At 40.0% G+C, this 19,632-nt stretch overlaps 1 protein-coding gene across 5 annotated transcripts in view; it reads left to right on the top strand.

Annotated features, from left to right (window-relative positions):
- Nucleotides 1-19,632, top strand: part of DISP1 (dispatched RND transporter family member 1) — an 87,235-nt gene that overhangs the window by 35,449 nt on the left and 32,154 nt on the right. For 2 of the 5 annotated variants that reach the window (XM_042051636.1, XM_042051641.1), the window contains exon 2: nt 18,784-19,320. In XM_042051636.1, the coding sequence (XP_041907570.1) occupies nt 18,815-19,320 (506 nt within the window). In that variant the 5' untranslated portion in view covers nt 18,784-18,814. Of the gene's footprint in view, nt 1-11,361; nt 11,627-14,109; nt 14,232-18,783; nt 19,321-19,632 lie in introns of those variants that run through there. The other 3 variants (XM_042051637.1, XM_042051638.1, XM_042051640.1) reach the window with 3 other exon arrangements.

Raw genomic sequence — 19,632 nt, 5'->3', positions numbered from 1 at the left:
GGGCGTCCTTTGTACTACCAGGAATGCAAAATTTACAGGACCAGAGCGACGGAGAGCACCAGTAAGAGAAACAGGACTTTATAATCTGGTGGTGAGGTCACTTCCTTGGAAGGGGAAACACAGGCTGGACTTTGAGGATCTGTATGTACTTTACATGAAACAGTGCACAGAGTTTATTAACTGTCTTGGAAGATTAAGCAGAACTAAGTGTAGCCTGTAAAGTGGTGGGTTGAACAGTTTCTGTCTAAGGTCCTTCATCAATAATTGGGCAAAACTTCAAAATGGCAGTACTAAGCATAGAATGAAAGTAAGACTTTTGTACATGTGGTTTCTTTTTTTTCAGATTCTCAATACTGCAAAATTGATACATTTCATAACAGAATTTTACGTGGTGAAAGCTGTTGTTTAATCCTATTTTAAGCCTCTGTATAATCTTATTTTAAATGTGCTAATCAAGCTGTGTTTTGTGTACTTGCCAGAAAAATCATTCTTGATTTGTATTATAGTTCAAAGAGAAATGAACATGTTTAAAATCAATAGAAATTCTACATCCACATCTGCGGATATAAAATGTTGATGTAATAGTGGTGCATGCCAAAACTCTTGTATTTCTTAGTCTATAACTTCAAAGTGAAAAAATGAAAATGTATTGTACTACAGTGCATGACTAAATTAGGGTATTAAAGCAGGTTCTTTATTATGTTTACCTCTAATTTAGGTGGTTTCAAAAACTCAATTGTTATTAGCTAAATTTACAGTGGCAGTTTTAGGTTTCTAGGAAGCTCCAGTGACCTCTGTAAAGAGGTAATTCAGTGAACCTGTCACTAATAATTTCATTCTGCAGCTAATAGTAATGGGTTTAATCCAGAAATTATGAACTGGGCCCCCCTTCCCTGAGGGAAATATTTCTTTCCACCTTTAAATATGAGGAGTGGGCATAGGAAATTTAACAAAACCTGTTCTTTTATTTCTGAAGTCATGAGGCTTTTGTGAAGAACTGTGCAGAATCCAGTAATGCACAGCACAGTTTTCCTTGAATTAGTCCCTCTGAAGGTTTCACCCCTGCCATTTTAATGGAATACAGCTTTGTCTGTATGTTTACCTGCAAACTAGCTCCTGATGGCTGGAGTCTTTTGGGTGTGTTCTGTGCACAAGAAGTGTGACTGTTCTTTTCTCAGTCGTGCTCTGACTGATTATCTGAAGAGCCTTGATGCTCCTGCTCAGTGTTTACAGTAGCCATGCAAGTAGCTCAGTAATGCAGCACTTGTGAAGAAAGTCATAGCAGATAATGATGTTGTTGAACTGTTGACTTGTTTTTTCTGAAAGAAAAAGTGCAGTCATTCAACAAGAAACCTGGGAAAATGCCCATCAGTGCCTTTACCAATTGTACCCCACTATGTTTTAGTGTTGAATTAGAATGCTAATCGCTGACTTGTTTTCCATCTTGTCCTAATGAAAGAAAGTCCTGTATGTAGGGAACTGGAATTTCAGTTTGTAAGCATTTTGAACACAGCCCTTTGTTTCTGCTTTGTTATTTTGTGAGAATTCAAAACTAGTTCAGCAATAACTTGTTTTACAGAAAACTTAGAGCCAGAGATTGTGCATCATGCTTATTATCCCTGTGATTTGCATTTCTGCCTTTTAGTTATATTCTGTGTACTGCATACTTTTTCTTAAGCATTTTTTCTAAGTTTCTCTTTAGTCTTGTAAAGCCTATTGCTTTTGCAGTTTGTACTCTGATATACACATTATATGCACATGTTCTCCTAAGTGAACCTAAGTGGTCAATGCCACTGAGAGAAATGCATCTCCCCCATCTGGTTATCCTTGCCTGCTGTAGCCACCATCCTTATGCCAGCAAACAAGCTCGTGCAAATATGTGGGGAGTTGCATTTAGGAAATTTTTTGGGATTAAAACTAATCTCTGAAGAGGAAGTGTGTGGGTGAGCATGATGAGCACATGTTTGCGTGATAGGCACTTGCCTCTTAAAATTGCCGCCTAGCTCTGAAATTCTTTGTCCTCGGACCCTGGGCCAAGCATTCCAGGTTCCTTTCTCTCCTTTCTTCCCAGCCCCCTTCTCCTTGATACATGTGAGCAGCTTGCTCTCACCCCTAGTTTATAATGTGCCAGTAACCAAGGAGCTCGGGGTCGCTTACTGTGTACAGAGTGTTGGTCCTGCTCACACTCAGCTGTACTGGAAAGGTGGAAAGAACACTGGCTGATATTAAAGTCTCTTCTAATGCCTAGCAATAACTTTGTGTGCCTTTGAGTACTGTGACCAGATCCATATGACACTGTTTTTTGTTCACTGTGAGGAAAAACATGGATGTGTCATACAAGTATGAAGAACAAGTCATGCAAAATTCATTGGGATGGTTCCCTCAAGGTTAGATTATTTTTGGCTTTGTTTCTAAAGGAAACTCTTTGGGAAAGATTTTTTTGCTGGTAGATTTATACTTAAGTTGTTTTGGAAAGGGCATATGCAAAGATTAATATCTTCTGACAAATGGAGCAACCTTTACTGTGGCTGGTCTTATTTTTTTAATAGCTGGACTGTGAGTTCTTGCTGGGAAGGTCAGTATCTTTTGCATGTGTTGCTCTTTAAAATGATATCTGCCAGTGACTGTTAAATCTGTAGACTAAACAAGGCTGTTCTGTGAAATAAGATTTAAAATTACAAATAAAATGTTGAGGTTTTAATATCTGAACACTTGCTATAAAGGTTCAAAGGCTTGGTAGCAAACAGATTTCTCAGGTTCATTAAAATTACCAGTGCCCATGCCCTGGAACAGGTACATGGCCCAATTAAGGGAGCAGGAAGGGAGGGAATTGCAAAGGGACCAAACTTTCCTTGGAGCCTTGGAGGGGTGTGCAGCTGCTGCTGCCTGAGGCTGCCAGGAGTCTTCCACAGCTGCTGCTTCCTTGTCTCCATGTCTGATATGGAGGTGCTTTGCTGGTGTTGACTTTGTACAGCTGTGGTACTGCTGGCATATACCAGGCACTCCTCTTCATCAGGATATTAAAAAAAAAAAAAAAAAACAACAACTTCACAGTTGTAGTCTTTAAGGACCAAAGTGACTATTGTTCTCTCAATTCCCATAGCTTGGTTTCCTTTGCAGACTGGTATCAGTCTTGCTGCTTCAGAGTCCTGATCCTCAAATCCTGGGTATGGAAAGATACTGTACTCCTAAATACATTTCAGCAGCTGATCCTCTTAAGATTCCTTAATTCTTGTGCGAAGGGAGTTAATCTGATACTAGAGTTCATGTAACTAGAGAACCAAATCCTATTCCAATGAATCTCCTAGAAACTGAGCATGTGTAGCCTGTATTGTAATTGGATAAAATGGTAAAAGCAATATTGTCCAACTGAATTTTTACATGCATCACAGAATATGTAGTCTAGTCAAAGTCTGTTCTTGAATTCCATCTTTAAGTAGGTATCCAACTGTATTTATTGAATGTAAATCTCAAGAGGTACCCTTAGGTTTGAAGAGCACTGAAGTACATCACCTTAGATGTTTTGGTCAATACTGGGTCATTTTCTACATAAAAATCTGATTTGTTAAATGGACCTTATGCAGGGAAGGAATTTGTCTGGGTTTGTATTACAGCTGTAATGCAATGTTTGTGTACCTTGTCCTTTTCTAAAGGATTTCTTGATTTGAGCATTGATCAGGAAGGTATACCATTGCAGTTTTGAACTGACAGCACAAGTTTTGTACTGTACAGTCAGAACTGTGTGGCTCCAGGGAACCTGTGCACAGTAGAAAACGCCAGATCAGTTTTTTGAGAAGACATGCCTCAATACCGCTGGGCATGATACAAAAGGAATAGAGATAGCATTAAAAAAAGCAACATAGGGGAATATTATGTAGGTGTTTCATAGTTTAGACTTGTCTCAAGGTTTTGCCCATGGAGTAGCAAGTGAAACAGAAATGTGTCAAGCTTGGTGAACAGTTTTGGAAATTATGTGGCTTGCATATGATGGGCAATAACTGTATTTTAGTCAAAGTAGTGTGAAATCAGAGGCTCCCAGAGAAATCTGACATCTCCTTCTAAAGCCATGGAGACTGGGGCTCTGAACGGTCTGGTTCTTGATTTATCTGAGTGTATGAGGAATTCCCAGGCTCACATGTGTTTGCTAAGAGACAGCCAGAAAAGATTGACTTCGCATTTCAGGGGCTGTGTTTGGGTAAGCCTGTGGCAGGCAAGCAGCCTGGTGAGCAAACACTGAGGTTGTGCTCAAATACCATTTTCTCTTGCCTTGTCTGTCAGGCCTTCGTTCAGTGTGTCAGTAAAGCTCACTTCAAATAAAAGATCCTCTATGGGCTCTAGCAATGCTTGTTTACTCCAAACACTTAGATCTTTCTTTGTTTCTGGGGGGGGAAAAAAAAAAAGAAAAAGATCAGCTCTGGTGCTTGTTCCACTTTCCTAATGAAGAAAGGTGAAGGTGTGATGTTGGTTGAGCACAAAAGGACGGGGAGCTCTTTCATGTATTTGTTTGAAAGTTTAGGCAGTTAGTTTTGAAAATCTTCTAAAAAAAAATTAACAACTAAGAGGCTGGTAGGGATTTCCTCTCCTGTTTTACTAAGCCAAGGGAGCGAGGCTAGGTTGGAAGTTGAATGTGCAGTAGGTAGAAATGTTTCAGAATTACCATTGTTACCTAGTTTGCTCTTAAAAGAAGAGCAAGAACCTTCTACTTAGATGTGTAAGTGAATGAAATGAACAGCAAAATGAATAGTTTTCTGATATCTGCAACATAAAAGTTTATTTTGCACACAGCTGTTTATATTGCATAAGCATTATATTGCATAAGCATTATATGGCAATACTTATGCAGTTGCAATAAATGCAGTAGTTACAATTTTAGTTTCCCTAAATTAAGTTCAAAACAGTGGTCCCTATCTTAAAAATAATTGATATCTTCTGAAAGAATCCCATACGTTGCAAGACTTTGCTGTTTCCTGAACTAAGAATATGAATCTGAAAAAAGTGACTTTTCCTTTGCTTCCCTAACTGAAATGGAAATAGTGGTATTTGTGGTTTCCGGACTGTTGCTATATGAATTTCTCCAAATGATGGGAGAAATGCAGTTCTTTGTTATTTCTTTGATTATAGATAAGTTAATGTGGTGGTTATTAAAACAGTACTAGTAAAATACATTTTTCCTGTCGTCAGAATAAAAAAGTTACACTGCAATAGTGGCTTTCACTGCCATCAGGCTGGTGGTTGTAATTTAAGTGCTGGTGTTGTACAAGTGGTAGAATTACTGCTTTTTATGTCACTTGTTTATTTTATGTTCAGATAAAGCATTCTGTTAGTTTTTCCCCCTGGTCAGTCTGGACTATTTTACAAGTGACATTATACATGTGTGCACTTATATAAGATACACTTAAGTTCAGTTACTTCATAGTGGAAAAGGTACACCTGTGAGAAAGGAATGTGAATGAGAAAATATAACTGTGTGTAAACATGTTTATGCAGCTGCATTTTAATGTAACTTATTATTGGAGCACTCTGTTTAGAGAATGAAAGTTTTACAGCTGAAGACAAGCTATTAAAAATTCCTTCAAAACACTGTAAGCTGTAGATAAATCAATAGTATAGATATGCAATTCTGCTTCCAGATTTATTTGGTTTTTTAACAAGTGTTCTTCATATTAGTATCTGAAAACTATTTGAGATGCTAATAAAACTGCCTAATAAATTTTCCATATTAAAGCTTTTTTGCAGAGTATTAAATCTAATGCTTTCTTCTGTTTTTCATGATTAATACACAACTTTCAGTTTTATTTTAGTAATGTAAATAATTTCATCCAGTGTGGGGAATTTTAAAACTTAATAGCTTTTCAAGGCTTTTGTGTGATGTGGGACTTGAGTTACTGCGGAGCCTCAGATATGCATTTCAATTCAGAGTACGTGTGGTTTGAAAACATGGGAAATAAAAGGTTTATGTCTGTTAGATCTCCACCAAAAAAAGTCATTAAATTTATGTTAGTATTTCTGCTCTGTGAGTAGATAAAACAAGACAGTCTTATATGTCATAAAACTCAGTCTTCACATGATGTGATTTAAAATCTCAGGATCTCAATGAAAAAAAGTTAGAGAAATGCTGCTCGTGTCTTGTTTCAGTTGGGGGAGGAGGCACGGCTGTAAAATGTCATTATCATAATTTGAGAGCTTTTTAAAAAAATCAATGAAGGACAAAAAATCAATAAAGGAAATAGTTTAGAATCAGGCTGTATTTGTTTGCAGATTCATACTGAACTGACTCTTTCATTACACTTGGGACTGAGAGGACATTGTTCTAGGCACTTCATGGACAATGAAAGACCCTCTTTGCCCCCAGAAATTTATTTCTGTGCTTTGACTTTCAATGTTTTTTAAGCCAATGTGGCCTTAAATGTCCAGTTTCCAGCATATTAAAAAGAATGCATTGGTATCTGGTTTATTGAATGTAGTGTGTGGAGTTTAAATTTTCCAAATCCAAGCCAGATGTCCTTTGCATATCTTAAACCCAAACAACCAAAACAAAAAATCCAAAGCCCAAAAAACAACCACAATGAATAGAGCATGAGCAGAGAGTATGTCTTAACTTCTCCCCTGTCACTAGTGCTGGAGAAAGACTGCTTTGCAAGGCTTAAAGATTTTTCAGCCTGTAAACTCACTTAATTCTCAGCCTTTCTCCAGGTTATCAATTATGAAAGATTTTGTGATAAAGTCTGGATGAGTGGAAGCTGGAGGAGGATACTCAAATTTACTTCAGGTTCTCTATTGATCAGACAGTATTTCATCTTTGTGGAGGCAGCAGTCTGTAAGTGGAGGACTCTGCTTAAGGCTTCTGCCATAGATATATGATGATACTGAATCAGTTTTGCTTATATTACAACCTATATTTATAAGAAGGTCAGTCTTCTATACTTCAAGGGGGAGAAAAAAATGTATAGAAGAATAACAGTGTAAGAGGATGGAGATTTTAATACCTTGAATTTCAATCACTTCCTTTTCTTCATCCTGTATCTCAGATAAATAAACCTACAGACTGAAGTGCCATATTTTCATTGCTGGGTGCTTTTGTTTTTATATTTTGCAATATTTTCTTTCATCTCTGGATGGGTAACACAGGTTGTGAATTAACTGCAGTATTCAGAGGCTTCCAAATGCCAGTTTTGAGAGTTTCAAACTCCATTTCCTTATGGACACAGCCATTCTCTTTTCAGGTTCAGTTTATGCTTAGGAGCAGACAGCTCACGTTTGCGTGGCTGCAGTCTCAGGTAAGTCACTTTGTGTCTTTGCCTCGTATTTCTGGAGCCAAAAACACTTGGGAACACCGTGTAGGCTCTTGGATCTCTCTGCAGGTTGTCAGGTGTGAGGATCAGTGGCAGTCTAGACCTTGTAATCTCTGATGGATCAAGCTGACTCAGCCCAATTAACTTCCTCAATACGGTGCTGGCATGTCCCACGTGCTGCTAGAAGCTGCAGGCTCCTGGTCTGTGCTCTGTGTGCCTCTGAATAATTAAAGTAGGTGCTGCTATCTTAGTATTACCTCAAGTGTTGCACAAAAATACACTTTAGTATGAAAAGTAGTAAATGAGTGGTTGGTTCCTACCATATTTTTCCTGCTACATTGTTTATTTTAAAAGGCATTTGGTAAATTGCCTACTGTAAGTACTGTGCTATGGCATCTAAAAGGCAACAGAGACTTTTGCATCCAAGAAAAAAGAAAACACCAGCCAGGAAATTCTGTAGGTGGATAGGAATTGTAATAAAAATTCAATGTGGCTGTAATAAAATATGTGGAGAGTATATGTGCCACGTGCAGAACTCATTTTGTCATTTTAACCTCTAATTGGCTCTTTTATTCCATATTCCCTTATTCTCCCCAGTTCATTAGCAATTCACCAGAATTTCTACAGTACCTTTTGTGCCTTCTGTCTGGCTTACAAGGATTTTGGAAGCCTGTGCACTTTTTTCCTGAGCTTTTGCTTAGTCCTTCATGCCCAGAACACCCAAGACTGCCACCAGCTCTCATATTAATGTTCAGTGCTCAAAGTCTTTCAGCTTCTTCTGAATCTTTCTCTTTGAAGGAGTGACACTGTGACAAGAAATTTGATTTGTGATTAATGTCAGATTAAGCTCAGAGAGGCAGGTGAAGGCATCCAGCCAGGAAAAGGTACAAGGTGTAGTTGCACCTCCTGTGGTGGAAGGGTGGCAGCTCTGTCACAGCTCTTGATCACAGGCAGCCAAAGCTTGGAGAAGTGGCTGGCACTCAGTGGCATTGCCCGATGTCTTCAGCTTAGGAAAGGCTATGAAAGGGTCCCAGCCAAGTATTTCAGGTCTTTGTATCTTGTGTGAAGAGAGAGAAGGGTCAAGCTTCATGAATTACAACACACTGTCAGTTCTACTTCGTAAATACAAGCTTCAGGCTTTTAGGCTCATCTTACACAGACTACAGCTCTTTTGAGTCTCTGACATGGTTATCTTTGTAACAGTATTTACCTTTTTCCTGAGTATTGTATACAGAAACCTGGGAACTGTATTAGTCTTTTTACTACTACTTGATTTTACTCATGAAGTATACCATGAAAAATGTTACTTTAAAATCTCAGTTTTAAAAGTACCACTTATGATAGAAAAATGCACAAAGCATCTCTTATGATAACTAAGTTAAAGAACTTTTCTTTGGTTGGAACATGCAAAGTACTTACGAAATGTATTGGTAGATCCATAGGTAGGCAGAACTTCCTGATGCATCAAGGACCATACTGACTTAAATTAAGGCTGAATTAGTAGTGCAGATGTCCTCCAGATTCCCTGCATAGACACATTTCCAGGCAGTGAATAGAGCAGAGTGTTATTCATTTATCCTTTTGAGGCTTCCACAGATCAAATCTGACATTCCTGGTCTGCCTTGAATCACTCTAAATTCTTCCATCCTTTTTCACTTTGCCCTGGTTTTTCTGTACCTGCATTCCATAAGCTGTAGGGCTCAGTTGTATTTTCTAATCACTTGCAAGTAAAGAAGTCAGCATTTGTCTGATATTGCTGGAGATGAATGGTGGGATAAGTAGCAACAGTAGAAGTGATGCAGAAGGGGATGTTAAAGAGTGGATGATGGAAGTGTCCAAACCAGGAATATGCTGGGGGGACCCTGGGCAACCAAGGCTCTGCAGGGCTTGAGGGTAGCATAGTGAAAACTCAGCACTTAGTGTTGAGTTTGGTTTTCAGATATTGTAAAGGCAATAATCTACTACAAGTCTGTAATTCAAATACACGATACGCTATTTAAATGCCATTTGGACAAATACTTTTATCAACCGTATCTATGAACATGCATTGTTCATTTGTTTTACTGTCATCCTTGGGAACAAAGTATCTGCATTAAATTTATGTGCTAACAAACTAACACTATTTTCTGCAGTACATTCCATCTAAGAGTTTTAATGGACTGTAATCCTTCAGATTTTTATCATCCTTTTCCTCCTAGATATAAAAGCAATGAGCAAATATTATATGCCTTTTGTCACTTCTTTGAGGTGGTTAGCAAATACAAGGGATACAGTATCTGCAGTGAATTGATACACAATAATATTTACACATTTCAGAAATACTTTTATTAGTAGGTATGTTTTTCAAAAACACATGGAGCTGTGTGACTTTGGAAAAATAAGTTTGAGATTATTCTTCTGGTGCTTCCAGGCTATATTATGTGTTTCAGATATTCAGAAAGTGAATACTGTATTGCAGTCCTACTTTAATTTTGAATTATGGTTGAAAGTTACCTGCTTTGTAGTAGTGCTGTTTTGCTCAGTAAAAACACTTGAGTTTCTTAAATAAAAACTGTCCTAGATCACTAACGCTGACTGGTTCTACCTTGGATGGAAAGCAAGTTTTCTGTTATAGAATCCATTAATATTAGGAAACTGATGTTTTAGATAGGATGCTGTTGGTGTGGGGGGAGGTGGCGATGGCTGCTGATGCCAGTGAAATTTCCCAGTTGAAGCTCAGTGAGAAAGTCAAGGAAGATGGGTTTTTAAAAAAAAGTTTCCTCTTAGAGGTGAGGAAGCAGCAGAGTTTCTCACCACCTGTTAAAGACCAGATGCAATTAGCAAGAAGAGCTGCCTTGTGTAAAAACTTGGATAGCAATTGGAATGCATAATTCTAACATCACACTAACGGAAATTGAACCTCAGTGTTTCCTTTGGTTAAATCCTTTGCTTTACAAAGAGTAAAGATGCTTATAAATGAGGAATTCCTTTTGCTTCAACCAGTTCAACTTGACCCTGAAATCAGAGCTCCTGTATTTCAATAGAGAGTAAGGAAGGCACTTCTGTAAGCCAGTCAGACAGCTGTGAATTGTGATCTACTTTGGATTTACAGGCAACTGATTCACAAGATCTGATAGGAAGATGCCAGTTCTGAGGTTTGTATCTGAGATACCCAGAGCTGAGGAAAAACCAGGAGTCAGCTCCCAAAACACAAGGCTTTGTGAGCACATGAGCTTTAGAAATGAGTTTGAACATAATATAATATTCTGGTGTACCACAGATTGAGACCAGTTTATAGCACTTCCTCTGGTAGGGTTTTAAGCTCCTCACAGAACAGCTCTGCTGAGTACCACGTTTCCCACATTAGTACTGAGCTCTTTCAAAAGTCAACCTGCTGCTTTATTCTTGAGGTCCTAGAATTGAGGGTTTTAGATATCCCCAGATTTTGGTAATCCCTATTTTTTCATTTTGAGTTGTGAAGCATGAAATTTTCAGGGTTTTGCACTGTCTGTAATAATTACGTTTGTATTTATAAAGTCGTACAAAAAAATATTATCTGAGACGTATGTGGAGATGAACTACCAGATCCTCAAGTACTCATGCGTGGAAGAAGCTTTTTTAGGTACAAATATCGTAAAGTCTGGTGGGGTAAAAGCCCTTAAATCCCAGCAGGTATTTTGTTGCTGGAGACCTGTTAGAGATTTGTAGCCACGCAGCAATATTTTGTAAGAAATGCCTGACAACCAAAGGATGAAGGAAGAGCTTGGTGCTGGGGGACAAGCCCTTTGCCAGGAGCTAATGAGGGCTGAAGTGAGTTTGAAAAGCACTCCGAATGACCCCCGGTGCTGTTTTCAGTCTCCCGCCTCCCTCGGCTCTTTCCCTTTCCAAAAGGCGGTGCCAAGGTGATGCCACTCGTGCTCTCCACGTGGAAAGGCTGGCGCGGAGCCCGCGGATGGCGCAGCCCCGGTAGGCGCCGGCAGGTGAAGCTGCGGCGCTCGGCTCAGCCCCGAGCCCCGAGCCCGCTCCGCGGGGGCTGGGAGCGAGGGCGGGGAGCGGCCCGGGGCTCCCGCGGCGGCAGAAGGAGCAGGGAGGAGCCGCCGGGCGCTGCCAGAGCCCGGACCTGCCGCGGGGAGGGGCGGCCCCGGCTCCGCTCTACGCTCGGGGCCAGTGTTGGGGCGAGCGGAGCAGCGGCTCCGGCTGCGGGGAGAGCGGGCGCGGAGCCGCGGGATACCTGGATCGAGGCAGGGCTGCCGCCTCCTTCCTGCCCATCTGCCCCGGCTGGTGAGTGGCGAGAGGCTGGGTTGCTTCGGACCTGGCCGTGCCTTCGGAAAGCGTAAGGATGGAGGTTTAACTTAGTGTGTATTTACACCGCAGTGCAACTTTGTAATGCAAGTGGGCTCCTGGGCTTGTGAGAGACTTTTCAGCTGGGTAGAAATGCCGGAGAGCTTAGCGCAGGACCCTGCCAGCGCTGAAGAGCCTGGTGAGAAAGCAAAACACCCCGGGCTCGAGATCCGGCTCCTTGAGCAGATGCGCTGTGATAAAAGTGCTGTACGAGCTTTATCATTTGACCTTCAGAGCGCGGCTCATGCTTGGGAAATGAAGCGGCAAACAACAAAAAAAAATTACTTCTCCCATGTTCAGCTTTCAAAGAAAATTATTGCTGGACCAGTAGGGTAAAAGTGCTTTACTGTGTTTTCTGTAGCCAAATGCAAGGAATGCTCTGTGTTTATCAAATAGGTGTGACTGCCAATGTGTACCTGCCTGATGTGCCCTGGCATTCTCACTCTTTGCCTTCTGTAATGTACTGTAGTGGTACAATTATATTAGTACTTCTGTTAAAATAGGAAGAAAAATGCTAATATTAGTAACAATTCTTGTTACTATGTTTAAACATAGCTTTTAAATTTGGACAGAAAAAAAATTGATTCTAAGCAGATGGTGGAGAGGTTTCTAAACCTCTTATGTAACACTGATAGAGCCAGGGTGATGGTAGGTATAGCTGGGGCTGTAGCTTAAGGAGTGTTGCTTTTATGTCCCTTTACAGCTGTAATAATTTAAATGTTAATCCCACAGCATGATGAAGTAAAAACCTGTGAAACTTTCAATGCAAGTAACTCTTCTTACAGCCAGAAAGAGACATATTTTGGTTTTTCCCCCTTCTGCGTAAGCAGGATTAGAGCTATTTTGGATCAGAATATTTGCAATTACAAAAACTTTAAAGTCTTTCATATGGTAATAGAAGTCAGTAAGTAGTATGAATAAGATTTAGGGTGATGACAGTGAGGCAGTTGTAAGCAATGTTTGGGGGTTTTTTTAACAGCTTTCTGGGCTCTTAAACTGTGCTGAGGTATACCTGCTTTCCAGCACTACACACATTTTTTCTTGAAGTAGTATGGTTCCAATAATTTCTCATAGTAGCTGTGTTTCATTCCAAAATTCAGAGTATTTGAAGCTTTTTCAGGCTTTAATACTTTTTTTTTCATTTTCCCTAAATAGTTATGATTTTAAATTTTTTTTTTTAATTAAAACTTTAGAATCATACAAAACTTTGGAAGAGAATTCAGAGCTTCTTCTTGTCTTCTATCTATAGTCTAATTATATCTATTGTAGATTTTTACTTTAAAAGGACTTTGTAGTTAAAGTACTGCTATTGATATCTGTACTTGAAGCCCTGCAAATGATTTCTGGGAATGGTCTGCTGTTGTTTTGCTGTCTGTGCCAGGAGAAGTAACTTTAGCTTAAAAGCAAAGCAAAATCTGTTTCTGAGGGTCTGAAGAATCCTTGTTTTCCCACCCTTTGCAGTCTTTCCCAGCTCCATTACCCCATAGCTGTCGCTGCTGGGTCCATTCTTGTGTCAGCTTGGCGACGCTGGTTTGCCAGTGCCCATCTGTACGTGAGCTGTGGTGCTGGCATGGTGACATCTGGAAACTCCCTGTCACAGGAATTGCGGTTCCCGAGCCAGCCTGCGACACAGGAAATGAACTCATGGAGTCTCAGGTTCAGGACAGGACAGCTTCACAACCTCACAGGCTGTGGAGAGGGATGGCAGGGACAGCTGGCTCTCAAAACACTTGGAGGAGGGGAAATTTCCCTTCTACAAGCCTCTTCTGCTTCGTAATTGTCTGCTAACTACTGCCTTAGGGAACAAGGACTTAGATTGATGAAAATCTGCTTGTTAATAGGGTGACATTACTTGAGAAAATGGGTATTTATAGACTGTGCAGAAAATAAGCTGAATGTAGTGGCCTTTCTCAAAAATAGGAGTTGTGTTGTACCAATCTTCGAAGTGAAATGGCTGATAGATTAATAAATATATCAGGTAAACTTGCTTGTGGATGAAATAAGAATTTGAGACTTCCTGAAGCTGAAATGCATGTATTTAATATACTTGAAATACCTGGGGGGAAAAAGGAAAGCACAGGGATGGCTTGTTCTGGGAAGTGCCTGTGTTTTGTACAGAGAAAGCTTTTCAGGGAAGACCTAGGGGTTAACAGCTGAAATGGAAAAGAAAGAATCAAGGTATTGAGAGAAAACAAGCACCATGTATGATAGCATTGGAGTAAGAGCTGGAGAATGTGAAAAATGTCTAGCTGAGAGCCAAAATGGAGATCAACAACCATAAAACATTAAAAAGCAGTTTGACTTGGTAAAGACCATTGCAGTGATAGATAAGTAGACATCTCCCATGAAATGCAGTATCAAACACCAGGCACCACCTGTTACTCCTCTGAGCACTGAGAAAAAGCAAAGATACAAAGAATTCCGGTAATGTGAAGGAGGAGCAAACCCTCCTTAAGAGTGGCTGTGCACTGGCTGGCACAGCAGGCGAAGCCTGGAGAGGATTTAACTGAGTTTACAGACTGTAAGACCATGTAACCCATCGGCCACTTTGGAAAACTTCAGCGTCTTAAAGGACTTGCATGGCCATTATGGTATTTCATCTGCAAGGAGCCTTAACAGGTAGTGCTGGGAGTGTTAAATGTTGCTTATTTCAGAAATGCACTGCTTCTAGAATCCAGGTGGTTTAGATGAATTTTAACATGAAAAGACGTTTTTGTTACTTTGGACATCATGTTCATCTCAGAACGATGATGCTTCGTAGCTGACAGGTCTGCAAAGTCCATAAAGCCTAGACTGGCCCAGCTGGCTGAGTGATGCAATGCTGACTACAGCTGAAAAGCGTTAGATAACTTTGAAATGAAATTGGAATTTTGTCCTACCTTAAATGAAAAATATAAAGCCTGACAGCAGTTTAGTTTTTGGTTTTGTGCATGCTACATATTTTGGGTATTTTTTTTCTTATATGGTTAAAACAGCCCTCAACACTTGGCTGTTCTCTGTTGTCTTCTAAATATCTATAAATTATCTGTACTAATATACTAGGTTGTACTAAATTTCCACTACGTCATTCCTTCTTGGATTTGCACTTCTGTCATTCCCAATTGCAGGCATTATGAGTCCAGATGGGATTTGTTGAATCAATGTTTTTTAAGTCTGGTTGGGGGTTTTTTGTTGGGTTTTTTGTTGGTGGTTTTTTTTGTTTGTTTTGGATTTTTCTTTTTATGAAACTTAAAGAAAAATTCTTTCAGTTGCAGCCAAAGGAACAGGTGAGCTTAATCCAAGTTTTAAAAGAACATGCTAGTTGGAGAGCACCAAATCCTACGTAGTTTGTGTGGTACACCATTAGTTTATTTCCTGAAGGGCTTGCAATGCAGATGGCAGCTGTCTGCTGGGTGAGTTGTGTTCACTGTTAACTCTACAAATAATAGATGGATTACTCCATAAAACTGTCACGAAGGAACATCGCTGCTCAGACCATGGTACATTCCAGATATGACACTCTTCCAAGACTTGTTTTGAACTGCGTGGCTTAAGTGCTTTCTGAGCAGTTACTGCTATCAGGAGTGCAGTAATTAAAGACAATTCTGGTTTTCTTCCCTTAGCAGTCCAGCTGGCATAATTTCTAAAGAGATGATCATGTTTAAGATACCTTGTGTCTAGCTGGAGATGTGGGTACCTAAGTGGGATGTATTAAACATGTAGATTAACACTTTTTCTAATTGTATTTAATCTTCTGTTAAGTAGGGCTGCCTGCATTAAAACCTGTATTTTCTACAACTTCATTATTCAGAATACCTGTCCACTGCTTCAAAGCTTTTCAAAGCTTCAAAGCTTTTCATTGTCATAAATCTGAAAACCCCGTTCTCCTGGAGAATACCAGATCCTAAAGCAGTGTGAGGAGTGCAGCAAAAATAAACTTCAACATTGAAAGAATTCAGAATTCTCAAAGACTGAATTTTCAAAGATTCTTGTTTTTAGATTTTTTTTCATTATCAGCATGTTCTTAGATTTCCCATGCCCGTGTCATTTTAAAAATTGTACTATGCTTTTACTTGTCACATTTTAATTGGCTTATTTATTCATCCTCTAAAAAAAAGACTCAGTTAACTATTTCATTGGGACATTATTACATCTAAGTTCCCAGTCACTGCGATTACGGCAGAGGAGACAAAATGCAGCGGAGAGGTAAGAATATAATCTAAGAATATATTTTGGTGTGACAGCTGCAGGTGAAGTTTTGCTGTCAGTGGTTCATAGTCAATTCTGTAGAGAGGGACACAAATGAAGTACCACAGTACAGATTTTTTAATACCCTCAAACCCGAGTGAAACAAAACTCAGATGCCATTAGCCTTGTCAAATTCAATGACTCTCTTACATTTGTTTAAAAAATAGAAAAGCTACCAAACCAAATGAAAATGTACAGCCCCGCTCACATTCTAGACAATTGGGATGAGTCCCAGTTCTTAGCTATGACTGAATAAAATATTTAATCAGATGTCTACCTTAGCATGCAAAGTAGTCTTGGTTTAATGTGTCATTGAAAGAATTTCAAGGCAAGCAGGTGCTTCCATTGCCTCTCTCAAAGACTCCATAAAAATGGACAGAACTCAAAGAGTTCCTCGAGCCTTAAGAAAAAAGAAAGAATCAGCTCTATCTGTTAAAATTTTTAGAGTTTGAAATGGTTCATGAATTGCTTGTTCAACAGGAGAACAAAAGCAGAATTTTATCTTGTGGTACTGATGATGATCTTTTCTTCAAATGTAGTAGTTCTAAAAAGTTTCTGAACAAAAGGTACACAGGTAGATATTGTATCTGTGGGGGAAAAAAAGCATTTTATCTTAGATCGTATTAAATGGAGGCTGCTGAGCTGTGTGGACAGAAGTTACAATTCCCATGTCATTCCCTGTTCTCAAGGGGCACAGATACACTGAAGGGCCAAGTCCGTGTGTCTGTGCTGGGATTGCCCAGCTGCTGCAGGCACAAGCTTGGGCATCTGTGTTTGGCACATGTGTGCCTGGCACAGAGACGTGTGGTTTCCTTCATGAAGTGGTTGAAAACAGCTACTAAAAATTATGTTGCAAGTGTCCTAAAGCAAAAGGATGGTGTGTCTGTCTTCCTGAAATGTCAGATACTTGCAGTCTTTCCGTCCCTTCTGTTCGATTACCACAGTAGACAGTAACTTTGATCAGTCTACAGCAGTTTCAAGTGATAATATGGATGGGTCTGACTAACGTAGAAACAAGTGTAACAGCATCACTGTGCAGCCTCTTATGTGAGTGAATGTGAAAATAAGCTGCCAGAAATTCCTGAGATGTTACCAGGCACCTGGAGAGGAGCTTTCTCTGCCTTGGTGTCCGGCTCTCGCTCTGTCCACTGAGGTTTGACGTTGACTGCAGTGGGGGAGAAAACCAGACTGCTCAAACACAGTGGAATTTCACATAACTAATATGTCTCTTCAGACCAAACTGAAGCGTAGCCAGCCACTTGAATTTGCTCTCTGTGCTCAGCAGAAAGTCCTCCTTGGGCTTGAGTTGCCTGGGCCAGGGGAGGGGGTACCCAGCAAGAATGTGTGGAATTGAAGGCTGGAAAAATTTGCTTGTCAAAGCAGCATATTCTCCTGTTCTGAGTGGTTATCTAAATGCAAGTGATTTCCCAGGGCATCTGGCTCTGCACATGATCTAGAACAAATAGCAGAGGATTAATTTTCGTTTCAGAAGTGGAGGATTTAGCTCTGTCTCAGGGAGATGCTGCACGGGGGGCTGTCAGGGGGAGCATTCCAGTCAGCAAAGCACTTTCTGCTCAGAATTGGCATTCAGGCAATTAAATAGCTCAGCTGGCTGGGCAGGCTTAACTCTCTGAGCACTCAGCAAAGGTATCAGGGAAGAAAATGAGTTAGAAACTTCCTTGCTTATCTGCTTTAATCTGTATGTTGTGTCTTTCTGCAAAGTTCAGTGTCTGTAATGCGAGCCTTGCAATTTGGACTTGCAATGCTGTTAATTAAATACGGTATTAAAATGTCAAAGCAGTTGTAATTAACTGATTCTGTTTTTTCAGCAAGTGTTGATTTATTCTACTAAGTAGTACATAATTAGTGTTTTACTTCCTCTTTCTCCTCCTGCCTCCCCCAGGCCCATGTAAATTGGGTAGCAAACTCTTATCTGAGTGTGGTGTTTGACCTTTCATGTTATTTGTCAAAATAATGACCTCCAACTTACCTTTATATCTTACTAAAACAAAGTTATAGTTAAGATGGGAGAAATTGGCTGCTGTGAGCACCTCACACAAGTTTTGATCTTGAGCTGTGGTCACTTCTATGATGTTAATAGTTCTCGTTTACCTACATATTGCTTGAAAAACTTTAGGAGAAAATCTTCTAATATCCTTTATTGACAGCATAGTACATTATGTACTGCCTTTGGAATACGTGTCACTGAGAAGCAAGAGCTTCTCAATCAGCAGTAACTTAATCCTGGGTTTATTCTTTTGTCAACTTGGGAAAAACATGTGGTTGTAGTCCATCTCTTTAGTATTTATAACAGTTCATTTTGAGCTTCTGCTAAAGATCTAGTCTACTATTCAGAAACTTTGATATGTCTGCTGAAGTGGCTTGATTTATTCAAATAAGGCATTTCAAAAGAATTTCTTTATAAACATGAATATGCCTCGTTTTCAATAGAGATTGGAAAGGAGATTACTAAAAGCAGCACATTAATGGTTATTAAACAATGTCTACTGTGTGGGCCTGTCTCCTGCAGGTTTGCAAAGCACACAGGTAAATTGCAGTGCAAGGTGTGGATGGTTATGCCGTTTACACCAAAATCTGTTTTTGTATATAGTGGATATAACTCAGTCTTGTGCACAATGAGCTTGTTCTGTGCATCTCAGCCATTACTTGTTAGCTGTGACACAGACACTGTCAAATCTCTGTTCATTTGACTTACAATTTGGTTTACTCACTGGGAATTTACATAACTTCACTCTTAATATTTTGTTGAACAAATTTAAGTACTTTGAAGCATTCCTGGCAGTGTGTGTGTGACTCCTTTCTGGTCCCCTGTGTTGTGAAAGGCGAAGCTCAGAGCAGAGTTTTACTCACTTTAATCTAAAGTTATTTTTGAGCATCTGAAAATGCTGCAGCTCTCTAAACTTTGCTTTATTTGTTTCCTCAGGAACATCACGTATCCACTGAGAACTTGGAGCATGGCTATGAGCAACGTCACTGACTCTGTGGTCCTGAGCAACGGCAGCATCTTGTCAAATGCTGCTGGCCCAGGGGTTGTTGCAGCGAATGACGGAGACATCACAGTCCAACAGCTCCCATCCAAGGAAACACCAAGAACAAAACCAAGTCCAAATGGCTGCCTGCAACTTAATGGTACAATCAAACCATCCTTTCTGCCTTTAGACAACCAAAGAACTCAGCAGATGTTGTCGCAATGCTGCCACCCTTGTCCATACCATCATTCTTTAAGTAGCCATAACAGCAAGCAAGAATGTCATTCAGTGATTGGCAGCTCAGCACCATCTCCTATGACCTCGTGCTGCATGCAGCCACACACTGAGTACTCAGCCTCTATTTGCCAAAAACACACCCCTGTCTATCAGCCTGCCTGCTGTCTTCAGCCCTCCCCATCCTTCTGCCTTCACCATCAGTGGCCTGACCATTTCCAGCATCAGTCTGTGCAGCAGCACATGGCCAGGATAAGGTAAGGAGGTTGCATTATTTCTTAGTTGTCAGGATGGGTAGTCTTTCCCAGAACTATTCCATTTTCTTACAAAAGTAGAAGATCTGAAAGGAAGATGAACCAAATTTCTTCCCCAGTGATTTTACAGGTTAATCTTTGATGCATTACCAAGTTATTATTTCCTTAAGAAACCAAGTCAGATTAATTTTGCTGGGCTCCATGAATATTCCTGAAGTGAATTAGTTCTTTCTTGGGGGACAAAAAAAAGGCTGGCTTTTTTTTTTCGTATTGGGGATTGTTTGGTAGCTCATTAGCTCTTTTACAAGACACAGA

The sequence above is a fragment of the Corvus kubaryi genome, unplaced genomic scaffold, assembly GCF_017639235.1.
Source record: "Corvus kubaryi isolate FWS band 111438036 unplaced genomic scaffold, C.kubaryi_AGA036_p1.0 76, whole genome shotgun sequence".
NCBI lineage: Eukaryota > Metazoa > Chordata > Aves > Passeriformes > Corvidae > Corvus > Corvus kubaryi.
This window is presented reverse-complemented; position numbering and strand designations above follow the sequence as displayed.